Source organism: Perca fluviatilis, chromosome 11 (assembly GCF_010015445.1).
Source record: "Perca fluviatilis chromosome 11, GENO_Pfluv_1.0, whole genome shotgun sequence".
In the NCBI taxonomy this organism is placed as follows: Eukaryota; Metazoa; Chordata; class Actinopteri; order Perciformes; family Percidae; genus Perca; species Perca fluviatilis.
This window is the reverse complement of record NC_053122.1, coordinates 8,441,424-8,467,154: the sequence shown is the minus strand read 5'-3', so window position 1 is coordinate 8,467,154 and position 25,731 is coordinate 8,441,424. Positions and strand designations below refer to the sequence as shown.

The following is a 25,731-nucleotide window of genomic DNA, read 5'->3' as shown; positions in this document are numbered from 1 at the left end:
TACTACAAGAGAATGACAATGCTGTATCTGTAGACTCTCTGTGGACTATGTCAGTCTTTGCACATGGTTTTTCTCACACGTCCCAAGGACAAAACTGAGAATTGATACAAAGAGAATACAGCAAGTAAAAGAAATCAATACAGAGAAACAGCAGAGGCCTGTAGTTTGAGGGCGGTTAATTGGTGCAATTGGCTAATAAGTGCTTCCTTATAATAACTGTTTTCTGAGTTTGACATGGACACAAAGGAAGTCCTACTAAACTGTGAGAAACATACAATACTACAAATGAAACAGTCCCTACAATACCATGTGAAAAATATACCGTAGTCACTAAACTGTACAGTGCTTTAGAAGTAATGTAGGAATATTACACAAGATATGACAATAATCAAAAGAAGGGATCTGGAATAATGGGCTAATGTTTAAAATGGTTCACTATTGAATATTATGGGCCCTATTTTAACGATCTGAAACGCAAGTGTGAAACGCAAAACGCAAGTAGCTTTGTGGGCGGATCTCGGGCGCTGTTGCTATGATACTGGCAGGATAAATGACTCTTGCGCCCGACGCAAATCTTAAATGGGTTGGTCTGAAGTAGGTGTGGTTTGGGCGTAACGTGAAAATAACCAATCAGAGCGTCATCTCACATTCCCTTTAAGAGCAGGCGTATTGTTCCGTGGCGGATTGCTATTATGACGGCGGATTTGCCTGGCGCACGCCAGCGGGAGCTGTCTGAGATGCGGCAAAGTAACAAATGCCCGTCTTGACCGGGTGGGGATGTTGCTGCGGCCTCTCGGGCGCATCTCCTCAAGTCTGGAGAGGATTGCTGCAGCCATGCAGTGTGGGCCTCCAAACGCACCACCTGCTCCTGATGTGCCCCTTCCTCCTCCCCCCACTCCATCTCCATCCACATCAAGCATTGCCACTCCCGGACCAGATCCCGCCGGAGTGTCCAATCCCACCGTAGTTCAACATCAGGTCTCCTTAAGTCCTCTAATATTTCCTCATTTATGTCATCAACACATCCATGATTCACGGAAATGTGTAAAACACAACAAGCCACAAAGAATGCTGCGACTTTTTGAGGACTGTACTGTAAAGTGCCTCCCTATCTATCCAAACACATGAAGCGCATTTTCAGTAATATTTTTCTTTGTAATTATGTATGGTTTTCAAAAATGTGAACTGCTGTAGATGAGAGAAGTGTATGCGCATTGTGCACCTGCTACATTATGGCCAAGCATTCGTCTCTAAAATAGCATCTGAATGACGCGCCACTGACTTTAGACCCGGTTTTTCCTGGTCAGTGGCGGAATTGTTTTCTGAAACTGCAAAATAGGACCGCGTAACGTTTGCGCCGGAACACGCCTCCTCTTTTCGCTGAACCGTACATATAAATACATTCCCTAATTTACCGTCGTGCGTCTGTGGAGGGAAAAGTCCGCTGTGCGTCGGGTGCAAAATAGGAATGATACATGCGTCGGTGTACAAAGGCAATTGCGCTGAGTGCAAGATAGGGCCCTTTATGTGTTTCTCTTAACAGTGAAACCAGCAAACATTTACAATTATTTAGCAAGAGCTTATTTGTTTTGTTCGTCCGTTCCAACATTATGGATGATAATGACATCGAAATAACAGAGAGTTGACTCAGAGCCACAGGTTACAGCTTCATCATCCAGGCTTGCACGACCACAGCCCTCTCTCACAGTGTTGACTCAGAATGAGAAGCACAGGTGGAACTAATAACAGTAATGAGACTGCGCTGCATTTAGCTGTGTCACTAAGCCATGACAGAGAGCCAGCATAAGACCAGAACCTGGAACTGGCACGCTTGTATTGGGATACAGCCATTATTAATGCTATTAGTTGCAAATCCAAATGTCAGGCGAGACTATAAGGGTCTTTAACACATGCCGCCTTCCAAAGACTTTAAGACTAACTTAACACTTTTCTGAGTAAGTCAATTATATGTAATCTATTAGACTATTGATTGATTCTGGTCCCAGTCTAGTGCAACAGCAGTTCTTTGCCTTTTTCTAGAGAATGTATAATGTGTTTTTTTGTTTGAAAGGGGGAAGGGTTAAAATCAAGAGCAACTGGACTTGGTCAAAGGTGCTTAGAACGTTTCGTCTCTCATCCGAGAAAACCCAGCTTTTTCAACCTCCGTGGAGTCGTTGTTAAGGCGATCGATCACGCTACACACCCTTAGCAGTTTACTTACATCTGAAGGGTTAAGGACACTTATCTGAGGACCACCAGGTACACATTCTAGACAGAGAGGACGGATGGTTTGAAAGGGGCGCCACTTAACACGGGAGGAGGTCTACAACACCACTTAAAATTCTGTCCTTTCATCTCTTCCTAGGAAACTAAACATGCTCCCATTTGGCCTAATGAGTATGCCAAAAATGACTGTTCAGACTAATCTTCCGGTATCTCCAAGAACCTAGTCTCGCATTGCCAGACCTATCTCCACAGCGCTATGGAGTAAAGTCTGGCTACACACCTGATACTTTATAGGCTAGGAGAAAAAATGCTCTGGGTTGTTTGCATTTCTTTAAAACAATCACAATCGTCTTTGGCGGCGCTACGCTCCAGACGCAGCGACGGTGGCTCTGCAAAATAGTCTCCGGAAGGAACTTGTTTTGGTGGAACATTTGCACCCCGCAAAAGAAAACGCCACATCCAATATTAAATGAAGTTAACTGTTCACACAATACAGTAACGTGAGCTATTTAAATTAGCCGGATACATGGTTAAACCTCATTTGCTCTTACCAGTCTTACTCACCGAAAGAATCAAGCAGGCCTGCCTTGTTGCACAATCCAAAATTTCTTCAAAACTTGCCATTTTCAGCATGTAGCTTGCTAGTTTTAAGTTTGTTGTTGTTTCCCGAAGCGAAGGGATTTTGAGAACGGCAACACACAGAGAGTGGAAGGTGAGGGACGCACCGGATGTCAGGCTTTATCCTGGAAATGTACTTCACTTAATCCAGACTACCAACAACCATAACGCTTGCCATTACAGCAGCCAGGAGCCCTAACGACAAATCGATTATCTTGACAACGACCCCCCCCCCCCCAGAGGTTAAATAGCTGGGTTTCCCTACTGTCAGATGAGAGATGAAACATCTTCGGAGCATCTTTAACCAAGTCCAGTTGCTCTTGATTTTAACACTTTCCTGGATAACTATGACCTGGTTGACTGAGAACATGTCCATACCAAAATGGAGTGTAATTGCTCAAGGAAATGTTTAAATAGGCAACTTGAGAAAACCAAACCCTGACAGCTAGGTTTTTTTTCCCCCTCAAAGCCTTACAGAAGCCTAGACATGTGCTTCGGTGTTTGCGATGTCTTTTTTTCTGGAGACTTTGGGTTCTCATCAAGGCTGCTGAACTGAAACATCGCTGATAATAATAGCATGTTAAGCTGTGATGAAGCTACATGATGTCTCTAGATGTAGCTTATAGTCTATATAGACACCCCCCACCGCAGCTCATTATTTTTAATTAGCCACACCTTTGAGTGAATTTGTGCCAGCTGGAGTGAATCCAGCACCTTTACCGCCCTCAGACTAGAGGCCAGTGTGAGAATTTGACAGACAATAAACAGAGACAGACAGCAGGAGAATTGCACCGCTATCCTGACTAATTATATATGAATCACAGAGGGAAAGAGGCTGAACCGATCTGCTGGGCTCAATGTCTCCCTCTCTCCTTCTGTACGTGTGTGTGTATGTGTGTGTGACGTCAAAGAGACACAAATGAGCAGTTTGGCTATAAAAAGCGAATGCGGGGAAAGAACCAGCTGCAGCAGCATCAGCAGCGCCTCTCACCCACGCACAGGCCTCACTTCCACTGCAGCTCAATACTCATTCTACTGTAATGGCTGAGGAAGAGTGGAACACTGCTTTCTATGGTTTACATAGCTGTATTTAGCACAGATGCTGTCTGTTGGAGCTTTGGTGCATTCGGAGGTTTAACAAGACAACCACACACATCTGTCTGTCCATGTTTTAAGAAATAAGTCACTGTGCATGTGGCATTCACAGTGACAGTGTGTAGACAGTATATCCTATGTCTACTGTGCATTTTATATTACAGGCACTAGGTTGTTTCCTTGGCAACAATTGGCTGTTTTGATGGCTTAAGGCAGCAGCATTAGAAATAACAGGTACGGTAACCGTGCAGCCAGCAGCCGTGCTGCTGAGATGCTGAAGATAATAATTAGCAGATTAAACATATACTGTAGAGCCAAGGGGAATGGGGACAGCTTTAATGTGTTCTCTTCACTTGACTGATACAGCAGCTCTGCTCCTTGTGTTTTGTTTGCCACAATCAAGGAAGACTATATTTTTGAAAGGGAAAATGTATGTTTTCCGCAGTTGTCCCTTCTGCTTAGCTTCTGAATTTGTATTCTTTTTTAGTTTGTCTCCTAGACTTGTCTTTTTGCTTCAGGTTTAAAAAGAAAATCCTGAACGCCTCTCGCTCTCTTTGAAAGTGCTTCATTGCTGTTTACCTAAATCAAATTCACTAGCTGTCTAATCTGCATTTCAAACACTCAAAGATCTGTGTTGTATTTGAACTAAACTCAATGGGATTTTCACACTTCTTCTTAGCCCACAGCCCAACAGAAAATGACTGCACATGTGTGGACATGTCTACTTAGCCTCCATGATAACCATATTTCCCTAACTTACACTGCATAGCTTTTGTTGCCTAACCCTTTAGCAAACGATGTTACAGTACAGCAGTTAATGTAGCAACAAATAAAAATGATGAGATAATGCCAAATGCTAAAACGTAGTTGAACAGTAGGGACAGGTAGAGTAGAGTTGTAATGTCAGCAAACTGACTCAGTAAATTCAGTCACACAGCAAAATCTATGCAGCATTTAAAGTTTAATATGAATTGCCATAAACTGTTCAAGAGTGTATTGAACTGGGCAATAATCTGCTTTATTACTCATGAATTCCACTTTTCATTTGTAAGAAAAAAAAAGTAATATTTTGGCTTTAAGGTGACATCACAAAATGCTCTAAGGGGCGTATATATATATATATATATATATATATATATATATATTGTTTTTACTACTTACTACATCTTATGACATACCACTATTGCAATACACAATGACATAAAGTCATTGAGAAATATAATGCCACTCCTAATGAAAGCTGATAAACAAATGGATGTCACATGGAGTATTTTCATCTGTCAAACTTTTAAACAACATTTATAGGTGATGGTGGTCTCTATTGTTCATCATATCCTAGGTGTTAATTTTATTAGCTGAGGCAATGAACACAAAACTGCCTTAAACACTGCCCTTAAAAAGGTGAAATGTAGCGTAGGCAAAAAGTCTGTGCTTTCACTTTCTGTCACCACTCCTGGCATGATTGCAGTATGTTTGAATAAATGTCTGTATCACAGTGAATACATGAGTCACACTGCTGCTAGTTGAGACTGACAGCAGGCAAAGAGCGAGAGAGTCTGGGCCACTAACTGATCTCTTTGTCTTTCGCCCACTCAGGTGGACTACTGGATCCTGAAATACACATCCTTCCCCATCAGCTGGGGTCAGAATAGCCGCCTCGGGCCTCTCATGTGTTAGCATAAATTTGGGTCACAGAAGTTACCATCGGTGACTATTTCTCTAAAAGATAATTAACCAGTAATGTTTGAGAAACCCAGAAAGGTTTTTTTTTTTTATTATGCAGTACTGCATCACGGAGTCTTTGAGGATTCTGGAACAACATCCAAAATGTAAAAGAGTTTTTAAATGACCCTCTGGGTTTTTCAAACATTGACAGTTAATTATGTTTTACAGAACGTTGACATGAAAGGCACAAACTGGGCTCGGGTGAGAAATGACCTATACTGATACACTGTAAAAGGCCCTAGAGTTATGCTTCATGATTATCGTGTTCAATGGATAGACAGCCAAGAAACTGCTGTTTTTTTAATGTCCTTTGAGTCGCTGGAAGGCCTATAATGTGGATCTTCTGTGCAGGATGTCTTGACATGTATTGACAGAAACTTGTACTGATTATACATTATACAGAATTGTTCAAGACAACAGGTAAACAGGGTGGAAAGTGTTTGTGTGCGCATTGATAGCTAACAGCATCAAAACCAAATGGAAATGGGAGCAGGGAGACATTAGAGAGAACAAGGACTAATAGCCTGTCTCTAATAGAAACCTGCTACAAATAAAGGCCTGGATCTATAAGGTACATAAAAGCCCCAGCCAGTATTTCACTATTGATGTTATACTTGGTCATTTGAATGTTCACTCTGATGTTGGCAATGCTGATGTATGTCATACATGTGTACTCGGCAACCATGCACCCGCACAATAATTCCTTACCACACACACACACACACACACACACACACACACACACACACACACACACACACACACACACACACACACACACACACACACACACACACACACAAGATTATCCCACACAGCGCAGTACAGGTAACAAATAAACAACAGCAGCAGGTGCTGGGGAGGCCATTTAACTCTTACAGCTACAGCTTACTACACATTGGAACCAGTTGAACTACTTTCCTCATTTGACTTCTCAGTATTTCTTCTTTGGCTGGCCACCAAAAAAGATTTAAGGCTGATATATGATTGTATGTAGGCTCTACGCAAGAGCCTACGCTGTAGCCTATGTAAGTGGCCTACGCAGTAGTGAGGATTTAACACTGTTGCTGCTGGCATGTCTGTGTCGTTTTAGCATATCTCTTTAAGAGAATAGCAGAGCCAGTATGTGTGTGTGTGCGTGGGGAGTGTGTGGTAGAGCGAGTGAGAGAGTGACGGGGATAAGCTTCGGAGCAAGTACCGACTACGCCGCAGAGACGGAGAAACAAAAGTGTCTCCCCTTTGTATTCTGACCACGGTCGGAAATCTGTAGCAGGAAAAGTTAACCCGCTCCTTGATTGCGTGATGTTCAAAAGTTAGGGGAACCCGGAAAATGAATAGGGGGGACTTTGTCGCTACTAAGTCACGTCCAAGCGGACCAATCACAGTTGTTGCGTTCTGCTTCGCCGCGACGTGTAGTTACATTTCTGGAGAGGTTTGTGGTTTGTGGACTATGGTTTTGAAGCCTACAGTTTGCCATGTTGTTTTTTCAAACCAGATGTGACAATTTTTGACAATAGCGTGGAGCTGGCGAGGATGATGCTGCCAAGCCAACGCTAAAGAGGGAAAGTAGCTGATTTTCAACCCTTCCGAAGCGAGTTATCCAGGGAGATCTACCTCTTATACGTAGTTAAAGACCTCCCCAACACTTAGCTGAACACAGCAAAGAACAGCACAACAACAAGCCATCAAGACAAAAACAGTGAGGAAAGGCAAGATAACTGGTAGAGAGCCAGGAAGGGAAGCACTACTAAATTAAAAATGAAGTCTACAAACGGGAAAGGATGTCGTTCTTCATGAGTTCATGTGATAACCTAGCATTCAGAGAGTAAGGCTGCTACTGGCTCTGCACTTACTTCTCTCGTCAACTCAAAAGGAGGAAAGAGGAGGAAGAGGAGAAGGAAGAGGGAGGCTCCCCAAACCAAGAGGAAGTAAAGGAGGTGGAGGTGGGTTGGTGGGTGGCAGGGGGTTGGGTGGATAAGAAGCGTGGGGGTGAGTTGGGTGGGTGGAGGAGAGGCAGGAGGGGAGGAGTGGTGGAGAAGGGGGAGGAGGTGGCAGAAGGGTTCTTGGGAAATCAGAATAATAGGCTGGGGGTTGGGAGCAATGTTCCCTTCAAGGCTGTGGACGCACTACAACATTTTTATATTACCCAACACTAAACGCATATTGAACAGTAAATCTATTAACATTAGACCAGTGTATAAATTAGCCATTGTTACATGGCAATTCTGGGATGCTTGGATATTTAGCTTACTGCATTACTGCACTGTTTAACACCACTACAGGGTGTTTTCAGTTTGGTTATTATGTGCAAAAGTACCCAAACCCAAATCTGTGGACGTTGTGCCTTATAAGAAATAGGTGAAGCACTCGATATTTTGTTATTCTGTTTCTATCAAGGTCTCTGTCCGTTTGATATATCTGACTATAGTAGACCATTATAGGCTACTATATTTAAGCATTATTTAGCCACTGATCATGACTGCTTTATGACAATATTAGCAGGATTTTTGATTCAATGCGATGACATTTTTTTTATTTATTAGGTATTTATTTTGCTACATTTACCAATCTGGTTACTCTAATTGTGAACAATTTCTCAATTTAACTTATATAAAATGTACTTAATAAAGTTATCCAGTATATCGCTGTCACAATATCAAATGACATACTGTATACAATGATAGACTTTATCAACAGCACTCACCCCTAGTTCCAGGTGGTCAGAGTTTGGTAGATGGTCTCAGAGTTTGGTCTGGTGTTTGGTTTGGTTTCTATTTGTGAGATTTTTGCTCCATGAATCTTTCTTACGTCTCTGTTTTTCTGTAAGTAAATGTTGCCATGTACAAATTAGAAGACCCCCACACTTAAAAAGAGGGAACAATATGTCTTCATTGTTTAGCTTTGATTTGTACATTGTCTTGGTGATAGTTATTGACAGATGGCAGGTCTAATCCCCTTCTCAATATTAAAGTAATCCGATTAGAATAAAGGACACACCTTTAACTGTGGTCCCCACACAAAGAACAAGTCACAGTATCAAAAAATGTTAAAAGAAGAGCAAGAAACTCTTTATTCTGCCAGATTCACCAAGCGCTGAAGAGTCACAAATCTGCAAGTCTGTCTCCATAATAAAGGCCCAGTGAAAAATGTTCTCTAGCTAACTAGCCAGCAGGCTAATTAAAAAGCAAAAATGATCAACTGCTACTAATGCCTCAATTCTACTGTAGCCTATGTGAAGCCTAACATCATCCTTACTTTCTCCGTGCACTTTGGTAAATGAAAAGGTGCGAGAGCCCGAGCCAAACTTCTGACAGGTGATGTCACCATCTGTTATTGACTTAATGTGCTTTAGCAACAAGGAAGTGCTCCGACTGTTATTTATTTATTATTATATATTTATTACTGTCTTTTACCTTCCCGTCTGCACCAGAAGTGGGAATGTGTCACGCTGTCAACTTCGGCATCTGCTGTTTGTGATCACCTTGCGACCAACTTTTTTCCAAATATTTGAGCAATTTTACAATAGAACGTACAGCGTGAAGGACGTACACGCCTGGAAAAACATGAGAGACTTTCTTTTACAGAAGTCTGACAAACATCGACCAATCTTAAAGTAGCAGCGCAGATTATTTTAGGTCTCCTGCACAGCTCTGAGATCACCTGCTCATGTTACTGCTGTAATAATAATGTAATTTTGGGCAGTGGTGGCCTAAAGGTTAGGAAGCGAGCTTGTGACCGAGAGGTCGTCGGTTCAATCTCCAGAACGACAGGATAAAATCTGGGTGGGGAAAGTGAAAGAGCAGCACTTGTCCCTCCCTCATTACCACCACTGAGATGCCCTTGAGCAAGGCCCTTAACCCCGACCGCTCCAGTGGAGCTGCTTAGTGGCCAGCAGATCAGACTGCGGTTGTACTGGGCAGCTCCCAGGTATGAATGTGGAACTGTGTGAATGTGATCAGGGCGTTCCTGCAAAAGAGAGGCTGCCTCTCAGTGAACCTTCCCTGAATAAATAAAGGTTAATAGTCATGATGACTGGTCAATGTGTTGGTATTTTTGTTTTTTTGAAGCCGTGTTTCCACCACTTTCGGTATAGTACCCTTAGAACCTGCACTACCCTGTACGGACATTTACCTAAACACTTGAGCTGTTTGGCGGTTTAGTCAGACACAGTAAACAATTATATGACATTACCTTGAGCCTAAGGAAATTGTGAAGGGCAATTTTTACATTTTTATAAACCAAAGGATCGATTAATGGATTTAGCTAAAAAGATAATCCACAGATTAATCAATAATGACAATAATTTTTAGTTGCAGGTCTAATCCTTGATAAAACAAACTATCTGCAAAAGATCATTTTAAATTAAATTGAATTATTTAAATACATTAAAGATCCAAGTTTGTTATCGCAGACATAGACACAATATAGGGATCGAAAGGACCCTACATTATACCTATAATACCTATATTACCAGTTGTTGTGTGTCCCCAGCCTTAGCCAGTGATATCCAGTCATGGTTTTCAGTCATGTAAATCTGCAGTTGTCAGCCAAACACTAAAGCAATGCAGGGATTTTGTTTGGACTTTGACCCAGAGCAGGCCACCAAACTGGGATGCACATCCACTGATTCCTTGGAAGGGTTGTCATATAAAGCTGCATTTACTAAAATTGCTGATGTGGAAAATACATAAAAAAATACATGCCCTAAGCAGCCTTGACTGTAGCCCCCAACCCTGCAAACCTTTTTGTTGAATAGACAGCCATGAGGAGTTGCACTCTGATAGAAATTTGAAATCGCACACTGCAGACTTATCCCCTTCCCATGAACATATGTCCCCAACTGTGTCATGACATCCATCTTACAGAAATACACATACATTATAGCTTTTCTCCATATATACAGCTGACTCTTTCAGCTTACTATAAGCTAAATATACTGACTGTTAAACAATATAATAATATACTTATTCTGATTTCCTTGCCCATGCATTGTCTTCCACTTTGGGGTTCATTACATTCCACTACATCTTAGGTTAGTGGCCTCTGCGTTTTGCTCTTAACTAACATCATGGGTGTTATCCCTAGATAAGGATGTATTGAGTTTGGAGCATGGAGAATATGCAAACTCCACACAGAAAGGCTTGGGGATTTGAACCCAGAATTTGCTTGCTATGCTGCGACAGTGCTAACCCCTGAGTGTGTAAATATTGTAAATATATTACCATATATCTGAGAAAAGTTGTCATTACTATTTTGTGTGTGTAAATCTTCTAATTTTAGAGTCCCTGAAGTTCCTAAGAACTATAAGAGTGAATTCATATATTTCATATATTTCCAACTCATGTTCTCTGTGAATACTACAGTATGTCCATTACATTATTAATTCAGTGGTCAGAGCACATGTATTATAAGTAACACTAGCAAGTAGTTCAAGTTGTAACCATGGTTACTTTACCAAATAATTGTGGCAATAGATTGCAGTGATTCTCACTGTATATTACCGATCATTCTGGGAACTTTTAAAGAATCAAACGTCAAGTGTCCTGAAAGTACTTTGGCATTGGGATAACCTAAAACTTTTACAATCATTCCTGCTAAACGAGTACTTCATGACCTATGTGACTCAAAAAATAATAATTGAATGTGCCAGGAGAGCAGCTGTGCACATCCTGGAACTTTTAGCTACATTTTCCAAAACTTCAGAATGGCTACCTGTCCACTCCAGTAATGGATTCCACTTTTTGGTTTGCCCTTCTTCAACTAATGCTGTTCTTCAGCTAGAGTGTAGTGTTTGGTAGAACTGAAAACCTGAAGTCTCACAAGACTGGACACCACTGACTTAAAGGAAACATTGGTGAGGAAAGTAAGTCGTGGAGAAAAGGGAGGCAACAAAGGGGAGAAGAGGGAATCGACTGGTTGTGGATGGGAGTCGGGGAGGAATTAGTTACCTGTAAGAAATGGCAAGAGCGCTCCTGCTGCTGACTGGCCTTAGATTTGAATAGAGCTCTATCTAGGTTTAGGTTACCGGATCCTGCGCTGGCTCGTAGGTGGTTGTGGCTGCTGTTGTTGGTGTAGACCTCTCGGGCCCTGCTCACCGTTAGGCTTGATGACCATGCCCCTTTCTTCACAAGGGGCCCGTCCACAAGACCCAGTGGCATCAAGGGGCCACTTCCTCCAACGAGACCGCCACCGCTGTTATTGCTGCTACCACTAACTGGCACACATGCCGACGACGCTGCATACTTCACATCGTTGTTGCTCCGGGAGGCTTTGAGTGCAGAATGGTGGTGTGTGTGGCCATGGTGTGCATGGGTGTGTGTGTGCTCGTTGAGTGTGCTGTAAGGGTCCATCATGAAGTACTGCTGGGACTGCGAGGAGGAGAGACTGGGGAGGGGAGTCTGGGGAAACTTGTCGTGGTTGTTGCCGGGATACCGGCCCATTGTCATGGCGATGGGCGAGGGGGAAATGGAGGGTGAAGGTGAGGGTGGAGGTTGGTGGTGGTGAGGGTGGTAGAGACACAGCTCCCGTTCCAGGTTGTCATCTGAGCTCCAATATCCGGAGCCTGGAGCAGACGCTGAGCCGTGGAGCTGGTGGTGGTGGTGGCTTCGATGCTTGGGCTCCGCTGATCGACAGCGCTCACGGCTCTTGCTGCGCTTCCGTTGGCGCACTCCCACTGGTGGAGTTTCACCCTCTGGGCTGGCCCGTGAACCACCACCACCACCTCCTCCGCCACCACCACCACCATTAACGCTCCCATTATTGGCCCCCTTTGAGGGCTGTGTGTGGTGCGGCCCCTCCAATGAATGTGACTTGGTGAAGAGTTTCTGGACTGAGTGGACCAGGTGCCGAATTCTCCCTGGGCTGTCATTGTTGTTGTTGTTGGCCCCCATCCCCCCACTGTGGGCCAGCACTCCTCGTTTGTACTGTAGTGTATGGTAGCCATCTCTGGGAAATGACGGCTGACGCTCAAACGGGTCCGCAAAGTTTGCTGGTACCCGGGTTGGAGTTTTACCTCCATAGCCTCCTCCACCTCCTCCTCCTCCTCCTCCTCCTCCCCCTCCTCCTCCTATATATGGTACCATGGCCATACACTCATCCTTTACCTCAGGATGGTGAGATGAGGAGGTGGAGTGGCACCTCCTTGGGAAGGTTCCGTATGGGACGATGCTGTTGCTGTCGGAGGGGTACGGGGTACGCTGAGAATTGTAGTAGGACAGCTCAGCTGGATGCGGCATGGGAATGGGCACAGGCATGTCATTCTGACTGATTAAATATGGCTTGCGGTCCACATGGTGACCCAGTAGATCATATGATGGTTCATAGGAGACCACGTGATGGTGACTCCGACTACTGGACAGGCCTTTCATGACAGGGGGAAGGATGGGTGGATGGAAAGAGGAATGGTATGGATGAGAGATGCCAGGCAGGCCTGTGACCAGAGAAGGGCTGCAGAAGACTGTCCCTGAGAGGAGAGCTGCAGACTCTGAAAGACAGGAAGAGAGAGGAGCAATAAGACAAACAGTTACTATAATGCATAGCAACAAGTCCAACACAAAACGTGTCATACCATAGCAATGATCAACCCTTTGGGTTTAATTAAATCATATTAGTGTTGTAAATGTTAAAGTGATGGTTCGGAGTAATTTGACCCTTGGGTCCTTTGCACCATGACCTCGAGCCAAACACCCCCCCAGAAGCTTTTTTCACCTGGGTCTAACATTGAGAGAGTTAGCGTAGAGTAGCGTTATCAGCTGAATAGCTTAGCGCAGAGGCTAATGGACCCACGTTTGTATCTCGTAAATGACCCCACTAATAATGCCTGAAATGATACCAAACATCTACACTAGTACATATAGGTTATGTACTCATAAAACGATGGATTGGAAAGTTTGTAAGTACACCAGAAGTTTATGAACACTTGCCTGCTCTCTTCTGTTCTCTATTGCTGCTGCTGCTGCTGCTACCTGCAGTTAGACGAGTGCTTAGGGCCGTCTACAAATTACTACACCGAAAAGAGATACAACAAACATATTTATTAATTTAATGATTAAATAAGGTAATGTCTCCAAACTTACCTCAATTATTACTTGTCTCCTGCTGGTTATACTACAGCACTTACTTAAAAAAAAAAGTTAAATAAAAAAATATTTTTGTTGTAATTTGTAGACGGCCCTAATCACTCGTCTTACAGCAGCAACAACAGCAGAGAGCAGAAGCCAGCAGGCAAGTGTTATTTACATAAACTGGTGTACTTACAAACTTTCCAATCCATCGTTTTATGAGTGCATAACCTATATGTACTACTGTATTGATTGATTGATTGATTGATTGATTTATTAGACAGTAACAGAAATAAATGCATAGCAAGATGCCAACACAGTGACATTGTACATTTATCAGAACTGTCGAGGATAACACAAGAAAGTTACAAACTTATTTCCATTGTGGTCCTCGTTGAAGTCTGACAAAGATGTCCAGGCAAGCTACAGGTGACTAAAAGGTACCTTATGTACACTCAACCACATCCAAATACAAAATAAATACAAATATATACACTGTAATAATAAATATTCATTTAAGACTACATAAAAGATTGAATCTAATTAGCATTTAACAACCATTCACCACATGCTCGATTAAAACAACGATCTGACTGGCTTAACTTAATCTAAACTGGGAGTTTGTTACATTCCATTGCCGCCATGTACAAAAAAGTATTTTGCCCAGAACAGGTCTTAAAATCTACAGGGAACTATGTCTGTGGCACTACCTCTCGTTGAGTAGCTATGAGAGTTTCTAATAAGCTTAAAATAATCTTTAAAATACCTTGGCTCATTCTTATACAAAATCGTTCTTGTTAATCTTAGTTTCAACTATCTCACCCTGTTTTCAACTGTCAGCCATTTTAATTTCTTAAGTTCAGAAGAGCCAATATGTTCTCTATAGTTGAGATTTAAAATCAACCTGACTAATTTATTCTGTACCGTTTAAAGTTGAACTTTTATCCTCTTGGGTGTGCTACTGTACCATGTAGTACAGGCATAATCGAAGTGTGGCTGAATTAAAGCATTTGCCAACATTTTTAAAGTTTCTTTATTTAGAAACTGAGCCTTACGAGCCAGAAATTTTATTCTTTGGTTCACTTTTTTGACAACCTTTTGACTCATACTTTCTCCACTCACAGAACGGTCTAAATCACAGCCCAAATATTTAACACAATTTTTAGCTTCAATCTGGATACCACCCAAAGAAATTTTAAGCCCAAATGCAAAGACAGTTTGTTCTCTATCAGCCATTCACTTATATTTTGTAACTCATCACTTAAATGATTCTCAATAACTTTTATGTCCTTATTAGAGAACACCAAGGCTGAATCATCCGCATAGAGAAAAAGATTACAATTGCAAACAGATTTCATATCGTTGATATACAAGAGAAACAACAATGGACCCAGGACACTACCCTGTGGCACCCCACACGTTATTTCTCTTGCCTCAGATAGAGTGCAGTTAATATCAACTCTTTGATACCTTTCAGTCAAATACGATCAAATCCAATTACATGCCATACTGTTAAAACCTAGGGCTTTTAGTTTGATCAGCAAGATCTGATGGTCAACGGTGTCAAATGCTTTCTGGAGGTCTAGCAATACCATGCCACAAAGTTTACCCAAATCGATCTCTCTTCTTAAATAGTCTGTTAGATATAATAAACACGTATCCGTAGAATAAGATGTTCTAAAACCAGATTGCAAATCATAAAACAAATCAGAATTACTAATGTAATTATATATTTGCTCTTGTATTATTTTCTCCAAGACTTTTGAAACGACTCCCAAAATTGAAATTGGTCTATAATTACCCTCTTCTAATTTGTTCCCTTTTTATATAGCGAAACAACCCTAGCAAGCTTCAGATCTTTCGGAAATCTACCTGACATAATTGAAAGATTAAAAATATGAGTGAGATATGGAGAAATAAATTCTGCAGCATCTTTTAAAAATCTGGCCGGTATTTCATCTAGACCAATTGCCTTTGAACACTTAAGTTCATTCAATAACTTTAATACCTCATCCTGTGAAACCATAGAAAAGCAAAAAGAGTCTGCTACAACTCCAAGCTTAGAGTAATACTTAGACATGACCTCACCATCATATAACCCTGGTTTTCTTGGTAAATTTTCAACTAAGTGTCCAGCTATAGAAGTAAAAAATGAGTTAAATTTATCCGCAACCTTTAGTTGATTTGAAGAGAACTCCCCATTAATATTAAGGCAAATATTATTTGACTTTGTCTTAAGTCTATTACTGAACCCCATTTGTTTCAATGACTGCCAAAGTTTCTTTGGGTTACCTTTATGCTCAGTTAATTTATCACGAAAAAAGTCTCTTTTACACGTTTTAATCATCTTTTGCACTATATTCCTTAACTTCTTATAATTATCCAAGTCAATTTGCTCTTTACTCTTCCTAAAAACAGAAAAGGCTTTATTTCTATTAGTAATTGCTTCTAAAATATCACCATTCATCCATGGCTCTGACCTCAGTTTTACTTGAATCATTTTTATAGGATCAACTTTATCTAATGCCTCTAAGAACAAATTTTTAAACTGCTCCCATGCCTCATCAACATCCAAACATAACACTAGAGGCCAATTCAGTGATTTAAAACACTCAATAAAAACCTCACGACTATATTTTTTTAATGACCTGATCTTAATTGTGTTTTGTTTCTTCAATGCAACTTAAAATTTTTTCCTTGTACAATAAATTAATGAGTGGTCACTCATAGTACAATTTACAACCCCACTCTGAGAAATCATAGATTGCTCTAATACCAAAATGAGATCAATGACCGTTTGACTCATTTTAGCTACTCGTGTGGGCTCTTTAATTATTTGCTGTAGATCCAGAACCTGGCAAAACCTATTAAAGGCTTTATACATCCCATGATTTTTGTTAGAAACATCAGTATTAAAATCACCTATCATTATAACCTCACCCTTAAAATCACTACATGGAACAAAAAGTTCTTCCAACAACTGATAGAAATTATTCTGATCAGGAGGTCTATACAGAGCCCCAATTAAAATAGGCTTATTTTTAGTTAACTGTACATCAAACCACACAGCTTCAATAAGAGCATGATTTAAATCAATTCTGCAGTTAAAACAAATATCAGCCCTAATATAAACACATACTCCGCCCCCATTACAATTTCTATCTTTTCTTAAAACAACATCATTTTCAATTTAAATTTCTATATCACTGATCGAAGCATCCAGCCAGGTCTCTGAAAAGCACACAATCTCAGCTTTACAATTACACATCATTAATCTTATCTCATCTAATTCAGAAAAAAAGACTGCGAACATTGAGGTGCACAATGTGTAGACCTTTGGTGAGACTGAAGTCCAGGAACGGAGACTCTGTTTGTATCTTTTCCACCACGAGAGAGCCAGCATGAGTCTGTACAGACCCCTCCGTGCGTCCCCCGCCGCCAGCCTCCGACCGCTGACCACTCCGTCGGCACAGCCCGTCCGATGGCAAAGAAACTTCCCCCCGCCAGGTTTTCACCGAGCCATCCATTGCCGCTCCCACAGAAAGGTGCTCTACGATCTCCACGTGCTTGCCGGTTAGTTGTTCAAACTTTTCTTCAAACTCCGTTACCACACACCTGCCGTCCAACACACCCTCATTCCGGTGTCTGCCACTTTCCATGTCCGCCGTCGTAAAATCTCCAATTCCCCGAAGAGATTGATTTTCAGGCCCAGGGCACTGATGAATGTCTCCCGATAACAAAAGGCATAGAGATATGATCAACTTATTTCTCCTGCGTTCTCTGTGAACAATGCCATGCGCGTATTTGTTTCTTGTGGAGTACCTCCAAGAATGCGCGAGCATCACGTTTCGTCCTGAATCAAAAAGCTTGCAACTGCCAAGCGGTTTTTGATCATATTCCCATTTGCAAACTTGAAAATTAAAAAATTGGTGGTTTAAAAAGTTGCAAACAAAGGAGTATGTTAAGAGGGCTACAAGAGCACCTGTAGCACCTGTATAGCTTGCCGCCATCTTGCCTGACCAATGAGTAGACGTTTGGTATCATTTCAGGCATTATTAGTGGGGTCATTTACGAGATACAAACGTGGGTCCATTAGCCCCTGCGCTAAGCTATTCAGCTGATAACGCTACTCTACGCTAACGCTCCCAATGTTAGACCCAGGTGAAAAAAGCTTCTGGGGGGGGGGTGTTTGGCTCGAGGTCATGGTGCAAAGGACCCTAGGGTGAAATTACTCCGAACCATCACTTTAAAACATTTCAACTTTTAACCTTTAATTAAAGCATACCCATGTGCCCCACAGTCCTGTTTTAATGGGACCAAGTTCTTACCCCATGCCTTCCTTCAGATTTTGATGATGCTTTGATGATCATTTTTATAGGAGCAACTTTATCTAATGCCTCTAAGAACAAATTTTTAAACTGCTCCCATGCCTCATCAACATCCAAACATAACACTAGAGGCCAATTCAGTGATTTAAAACACTCAATAAAAACCTCACGACTATATTTTTTTAATGACCTGATCTTAATTGTGTTTTGTTTCTTCAATGCAACTTTAAATTTTTTCCTTGTACAATAAATTAATGAGTGGTCACTCATAGTACAATTTACAACCCCACTCTGAGAAATCATAGATTGCTCTGATACCAAAATGAGATCAATGACCGTTTGACTCATTTTAGCTACTCGTGTGGGCTCTTTAATTATTTGCTGTAGATCCAGAACCTGGCAAAACCTATTAAAGGCTTTATACATCCCATGATTTTTGTTAGAAACATCAGTATTAAAATCACCTATCATTATAACCTCACCCTTAAAATCACTACATGGAACAAAAAGTTCTTCCAACAACTGATAGAAATTATTCTGATCAGGAGGTCTATACAGAGCCCCAATTAAAATAGGCTTACTTTTAGTTAACTGTACATCAAACCACACAGCTTCAATAAAAGCATGATTTAAATCAATTCTGCAGTTAAAACAAATATCAGCCCTAATATGAACACATACTCCGCCCCCATTACAATTTCTATCTTTTCTTAAAACAACATAATTTTCAATTTCTATATCACTGATCGAAGCGTCCAGCCAGGTCTCTGAAAAGCACACAATCTCAGCTTTACAATTACACATCATTAATCTTATCTCATCTAATTCAGAAAAAAGACTGCGAACATTGAGGTGCACAATGTGTAGACCTTTGGTGAGACTGAAGTCCAGGAACGGAGACTCTGTTTGTATCTTTTCCACCACGAGAGAGCCAGCATGAGTCTGTACAGACCCCTCCGTGCGTCCCCCGCCGCCAGCCTCCGACCGCTGACCAATTGCCGTGGCACAGCCCGGTCCGATGGCAAAGAAACTTCCCCGCCAGGTTTTCACCGAGCCATCCATTGTCAGCTCCCACAAAAACAAAGAAAAATCTCCACGTGCTTGCCGGTTAGTTGTTCAAACTTTTCTTCAAACTCCGTTACCACACACCTGCCGTCCAACACACCCTCATTCCGTGTGTCGCCACTTTCCATGTCCGCCGCCGTAAAATCTCCAATTCCCCGAAGAGATTGATTTTCAGGCCCAGGGCACTGAGATATAGAGATATGATCAACTTATTTCTCCTGCGTTCTCTGTGAACAATGCCATGTGCGTATTTGTTTCTTGTGGAGTACCTCCAAGAATGCGCGAGCATCACGTTTCGTCCTGAATCAAAAAGCTTGCAACTGCCAAGCGGTTTTTGATCATATTCCCATTTGCAAACTTGAAAATTAAAAAATTGGTGGTTTAAAAAGTTGCAAACAAAGGAGTATGTTAAGAGGGCTACAAGAGCACCTGTAGCACCTGTATAGCTTGCCGCCATCTTGCCTGACCAATGAGTAGACGTTTGGTATCATTTCGGGCATTATTAGTGGGGTCATTTACGAGATACAAACGTGGGTCCATTAGCCCCTGCGCTAAGCTATTCATCTGATAACGCTACTCTACGCTAACGCTCCCAATGTTAGACCCAGGTGAAAAAAGCTTCTGGGGGGGTGTTTGGCTCGAGGTCATGGTGCAAAGGACCCTAGGGTGAAATTACTCCGAACCATCACTTTAAGACATTTCAACTTTTAACCTTTAATTAAAGCATACCCATGTGCCCCACAGTCCTGTTTTAATGGGACCAAGTTCTTACCCCATGCCTTCCTTCAGATTTTGATGATGCTTTCTGCTCTCATAGTGAAAAGAATCAACACAATCCACACTTAGGATGTGCAGAGCATTGGGAAACTCTGGGAGATAGGAAGTGCATACATAAAGAAAACCAGCAGGAGGACCACACGTTTGTGTTTCAAATAATCAGTTTTAATTTTTATAAACCTTAACTTATCCATTTCTATTTCAGATTCATTCCCCAAATCCCAAAGACACGCGCAGAAAATACAAACACACTGCTACGAAGCAGCAACAATCTTTCATACATCCAGTGCAGAACAAGCCTGCCTACAGCAGTCAGACAATACAGAACTAAATGGAACAAAACATGGATAGCTGATAGCTGTAGTGTTTTTTTGTTTTTTTTAAATCTTTTTTGTGTGTTTGTGTTGTATATTGTTGTTTCATGTCATTTTTTGTATGTATGAAAGGTTGTATGTAAGTGTATGGTTGTTTTTTTAAATGCTTACGTATGAGTATAAATGTATGGGGGCATGTGTGTATATTGATAAACATATAATTTTATATTTTAAGGTAATTAAAATCAAAATTATGATCACAGACTTTGACCAGCCTACAAGAACAATGATGCGGATTGTAGTCGAGTAGTGTAACATTGCGCTAAACAAGACGATGACACACACACACACACACACACTAGAATGACTCATTTTTCAAACATACTGTAGCGCATCAGTGTTTCTATTGGTTGATCGTGCACATCCACATGGTCAAAGTTGAATACAAGTGAACTCTGATCTGCAGGTCAGAAAGAGCTGACTGGAGATGGAACATGCATGCTTGGATTTGTCCGTTGTTTGAGCTGGATGGAAGATGGAGCCAACATCTGTAGGGCGAAAGTGTAATGTGATCATACCGTCATCAACTTAAATCCCACACACAAAGGCTCTGAGTGGCACTGAGTGGCTCAGCTGGTAACCAAGAACAAGCCGTTGTTTGGGGCAACACCAAACGTCAAAATTACCGGATCCATTCGAAAAAGTAGGTGGATGATTCAAGAACTGGAAGCAATAAATTTAAAAGTAAACACAGGCAGCATATGAATGATAGGAACATAGGAGCATAGGAGCATAGGATAGTATTAAAAGTGAATGTCTTTCCAGTTCAAAGCCTGTCTGCCAGCCATTTCTACTCGGTGTACTAGGCAAACTCATCCAATCAGCTTGCACTTATTATTGCAGGTAACAGTACTGTAAGAAGTCCCCTCTCTCTGATCTTATATAACAGTGAGTTCACATCTCAGGCGACTATGGGAAAAGGCTCCAGGGTTCAGACTGCTCGCAAGGCAGTTTTATTACAGATGAACAGCCATGCAGGGGCACAGTGTTGATGTGTATGCTGCATGCAAGGCTGTGTGTGTACTTGCACTCTTGCTTTTGTGGAAGAGTTGTGGGAAAGGTATGTGTGTGTGTGTGTGTGTGTGTGTGTGTGTGTGTGTGTGTGTGTGTGTGTGTGTGTGTGTGTGTGTGTGTGTGTGTGTGTGTGTGTGTGTGTGTGTTTATGTGTGTGAGAGAGAGTGTGTGTGAGTTTTCTCTGTCCTACTTGGCCCGTGACAGGACTGCTTAACACAACCTGACAGCTCCACTGGTAGAAGGGCTGCTAACAAGCCACAGTAACTCCCAGTGAGCTAGGATAAGCCACACACTCACACACACTGAGATCAGTAGAACCCCCCCACTCTCCCGCTGGAGTTCCTTCACAAGAAATGTTAGAGATATCACCAACGCTCTGTGGCTTTCCGTTGCTTGTTTGATACATTTAAAAATTAAATTATTATACTAATATTGTGCAGCAAAATCAACAACTGATAGGGGGCTCTGGTACAAATCATTTGAGGTGTGACAGCAAAGGACCAATCACAGAAATGCTTTGATAGTGAAACATTAAGCATCATTTTGAAAGATAAACTACTATTAAATCCAAGGGTTTAAGGACACTGAGGCACTCAGGAGAGAATTACAGAAAATATAATAAAGGCTTTTTTAGACTTCCTTTAAAAAGCCTTTATTATATTTCTTGGCTAAATCATTAAAACAAGGCAATGCGTTTCGGCTGTTGAGGCCTTCATCAGGGCAAGTATAAAATGTTTACATTTGAACTGTATCTTATAGCCTATTGGCCAGTAGTCACATAGTCAGTAGGCATGGGCCGATTACCAGTTTCAAGGTATACTGTGGTTTTAAAAAGTCACGGTTTTAAATATATAGTGCATAGTAACGTTTCTGTCGCCCCCATGAGGAATTCTAAGTAATGACAACAAAACTGTCGGCGCATCCACATGGTACAAGGCTTCCATGATCGCGCAGAGCCCCCACCCCTCCTCCATGCAGTTGCTAGTAGCCAAGGAGGACACAAAGGATTAAAAAAACATGATGGACTCTTCAGAAGAGGTCATTATCTTCCCTTGAGTTTCTGCGCGGGAAAGTCACCGGACGCCACAATCTTCTGTCGTCCGGTGAGAAAAAAGAGCAGTTTTTTAGGAGTCTTCAAGGACAGAAAGTGCAGTTTTGAAATCCTTCTCTTTGCCAGTGTGCAGTGTGTTTCAAAATAAAATACATTGTGTTCAATGAAAAAAAAAAAAATTGCAACACCGTACCGTGAAACCGTGATATTTTTACTGAAGGTTATCATACTGTCAGAATCTCATACAAGCCCATGCCTAATGGTCAGTAGGTAGAGAGTCACATGATTGTTGTGAACAGGTAGTCACACGACAGACCATGTTCAGCAGTAAACCAATCAGCAATAATCAAACACATTATAAAACAAAAAAGCAATAAACAAGGAAAGTTTATAAAATACATACACATGTAGTTTCCACACACCCGAGCAGCACTCCATGCAGACTGCATTGTGACTTTCTATTGAATGTTGTTGGTCTTGAACTGTTGAGGAAGTGCTCCTATAATCGATCTGTATGAGGGATGCATAAATGGTAATAGATATGAGCGTCAGCACGTGAGTGCAATGATTTTCCCTGATCAAGTAGAAAGTCCGAAGCGGTTAAAACTGTCTGTTGTGCTTGTGTCCACTTGGCAGTGTATCGAGTTCATTAAAAGGGGCGTGACATATCGATCCCACAATAATCTTCGAATCTAAATTTGAATATACTAACAACTATAGAGTACGCTATTGAGGGTGTATCATATATTTCTGGAGACTAAATGAGAGAATGTTTGTTACTGTCTAAGGCCATGGTTTAATGTCAGTCAAAAACAGACGGCCTTTCTTGCTCATGTGTGGGCAAATTTAACAATTAATTTATGAAAACTTACTGCTGACGACGCCAACCAAAAGACTGACATTAAGCTATGGCCTTCTAATCTATATCATCAATACCCACAGGACCACTACTATGTGTTTTGTTTTTTTTATAGAGAAAAAAAGAGACATGGAAAATAGAGGCCACAGGCTTTAGATATGTCTAAATGTCCAGACTTATATCATTAGTTTCTCCTCTTTGAATGAATGATGTTTCCTTAGATTTGAAAACAGCCCTGGATTAAACACTGGATGTATGTTCTATGGAAAATTATGGAAGTCCTGAATAACTGTGTCTCACTGAAAAGACATTGAACTCACAACACTGTCTAAAAATAAAATGTAACTGAGTCAAGGGAGGAAGTGATTCACTTCAAATGATGTGTTAGTAAAGTCAGACATAACTGTACAAGGACCCGAAAAACAGGGGGCTTAAATAAGCAGCATTTTTTCTACTGGTGGCAATATACATCTGATTAAAACCTACTATTTTTCACAGTCATTTTATATGACTGTATAAAAGAACCTGAGCAAATATAAAGTCTGAGGTAGCTGGCGGAGATTCATTCTGAATGGAAGGAGTCCCACTACTTACAGTTTTTTTCAATTGCTAAACGACAGTGGGCACAACTGGAGTCACATGTGCAAAACGCTAACTACAGTCTCCACAGCAGCAGTTCATGTGGACCAAACTCTAGTTGGTTTTTCATAGCTTGAACACCGTTTTCAAAACTCTACACACTTATCCCATGACTTTAACCACAACAACACTGTAGATTTACAGCACTTTGTTCAAATGCTAACACACTGCTGTCAAAACTGTTAACCACACATTCAAAACAGAATAGATTTCAGTCTGGTGCCTATCAAACACTGCTGATTGCAATTTTAGCTGAAAGCCTAAGCAGGTGTCTTGTTTTAGACTAGTTAGTGAACATATATGGTATTTATATAGAGAAAGCTCAGAAAGCCTTTTTTTGTTTACAAACACCAAATAAGAATGAAACAATTATACACTGTACCGTTTGAGAGAAACGGGTAAAAGAGCAAAGATACCAATATGTCCAGGTAAGATGTCTGAGGTTATATACACAGCTATAAAAAAAAAGTGAAAAACACTATATCTTTACAATAGTAAAACTGCGTCAGAAAGTAATGGAGGTGAAAGCAATAGAAACACCACATTCATTTGTATTTAGAGATGATGAAGACATCCAATGTGATGAAGAAAACTTGCCACATGATGCTGGAGAGAGGCAGGATTAGTCACACTATTCTTTGGTACTGTTACGTATGTACCTTTAGTTTTTTTTCCCCAGTAATTCCATAAATTACTAGAGACAAAATACTTTATTGAAGAAAACTGCTGATTTTCATTCCTTCTTGTTTACTTTATGTAAAAATTGGTATGCTATACAATCTATATTTTTTCCTTTTACTGTTTAGATCAGGTGACCGTTGGTAGTGCAGACTGTAGTTTGAGTTTTGCACATGTGACTCCAGTTGTGCCCACTGTCGTTTAGCAATCGGAAAAAACTGTAACAGGAACTGATACAAATGGGGATCTTTGGGTAGATGTTTCCCCCCAGCTTTGATGGCACTGGCCACTACTGAACACATCAGCACATTACAGCCGAGAAAGTTTCCTGCAGAAAACGAAGTTACTGCAGTGTTTACATCACATGCACTGCAACATGTGGCTAGATGCTAACGTCAGGGAAAGCTGTCATTTTGGTTGCTGATGTTGTTAATTTCTCCCCAATTGCGAAAGATTCCTGGTGGAACATGTCCGTTTGTGTAGTTTTTGGTTTAGACTCCTTTATTGGTGAAAATTCACGGTAGAACGTGCCACTATACTCCATTATAGTCAGTACCCGGCTGCAATGACGGGAAGGTTAAGAGACCATGGATGTATAATAAAACCTGGATATAGCGTTCAAGGCGTAGCCCCCTTCATTCCTATAAGAAAAAAAGTTCAACTTCCTTGTATATAATTACCCAGATGATCGGTGCTGCTTCCTCACTATGGGGCCCATAGAGCAGGCACACTAGAGACCTCCGACGGCTACTTCTGGTTTAGCGCTCCACTAACTTGAACGGAGATTAAAGGTGCTGTAGGTGGGATTGTGAAGATCCAGGACTTAACCAAAAAATGTGAACATCAACAACTTCTCAGTCCCTCCCCCCTTTCCGCTAAAGCCCTAAACAGTCTCCTAAGTCTCTCCCCCCACAAGGGAGAGCTGTGCACGATAGCGCGTGTATGAAGAGGGGGGAAGGGGAGGAAACCTATCTGCAGCTCGTGCGCGGGAAAAGGGGAGGGGAGGGGAGGCGTGTGCCTGAGCAGTGACTGACATGCAGTTAGACACCCCCCCCGGCCCTGATTGGTGCATCTGAACAGGGAGTTGTGGATTTTTGCAAATCACACTACAGGCTGTAGGTGGTGCCAGAGGAGCCAGATTTTTTTGTAGTTTTACTGGAACATAGGGTCAGTTTCAGCAAATATGACAGAAAGTTAGTATTATAAGGCTTACCTAATGTTA

At 41.4% G+C, this 25,731-nt stretch overlaps 1 protein-coding gene across 6 annotated transcripts in view; it reads right to left on the bottom strand.

The window, feature by feature from the left end:
• The window catches only part of LOC120568257 (disks large-associated protein 1-like), a 103,480-nt gene that overhangs the window by 43,254 nt on the left and 34,495 nt on the right, over positions 1-25,731 (bottom strand). For 4 of the 6 annotated variants that reach the window (XM_039815646.1, XM_039815645.1, XM_039815647.1 and 1 more), the window contains one exon: positions 11,613-13,147. In XM_039815646.1, the coding sequence (XP_039671580.1) occupies positions 11,613-13,031 (1,419 nt within the window). In that variant the 5' untranslated portion in view covers positions 13,032-13,147. The remainder of the gene's footprint in view (positions 1-11,612; positions 13,148-25,731) is intronic. The other 2 variants (XM_039815648.1, XM_039815650.1) reach the window with 2 other exon arrangements.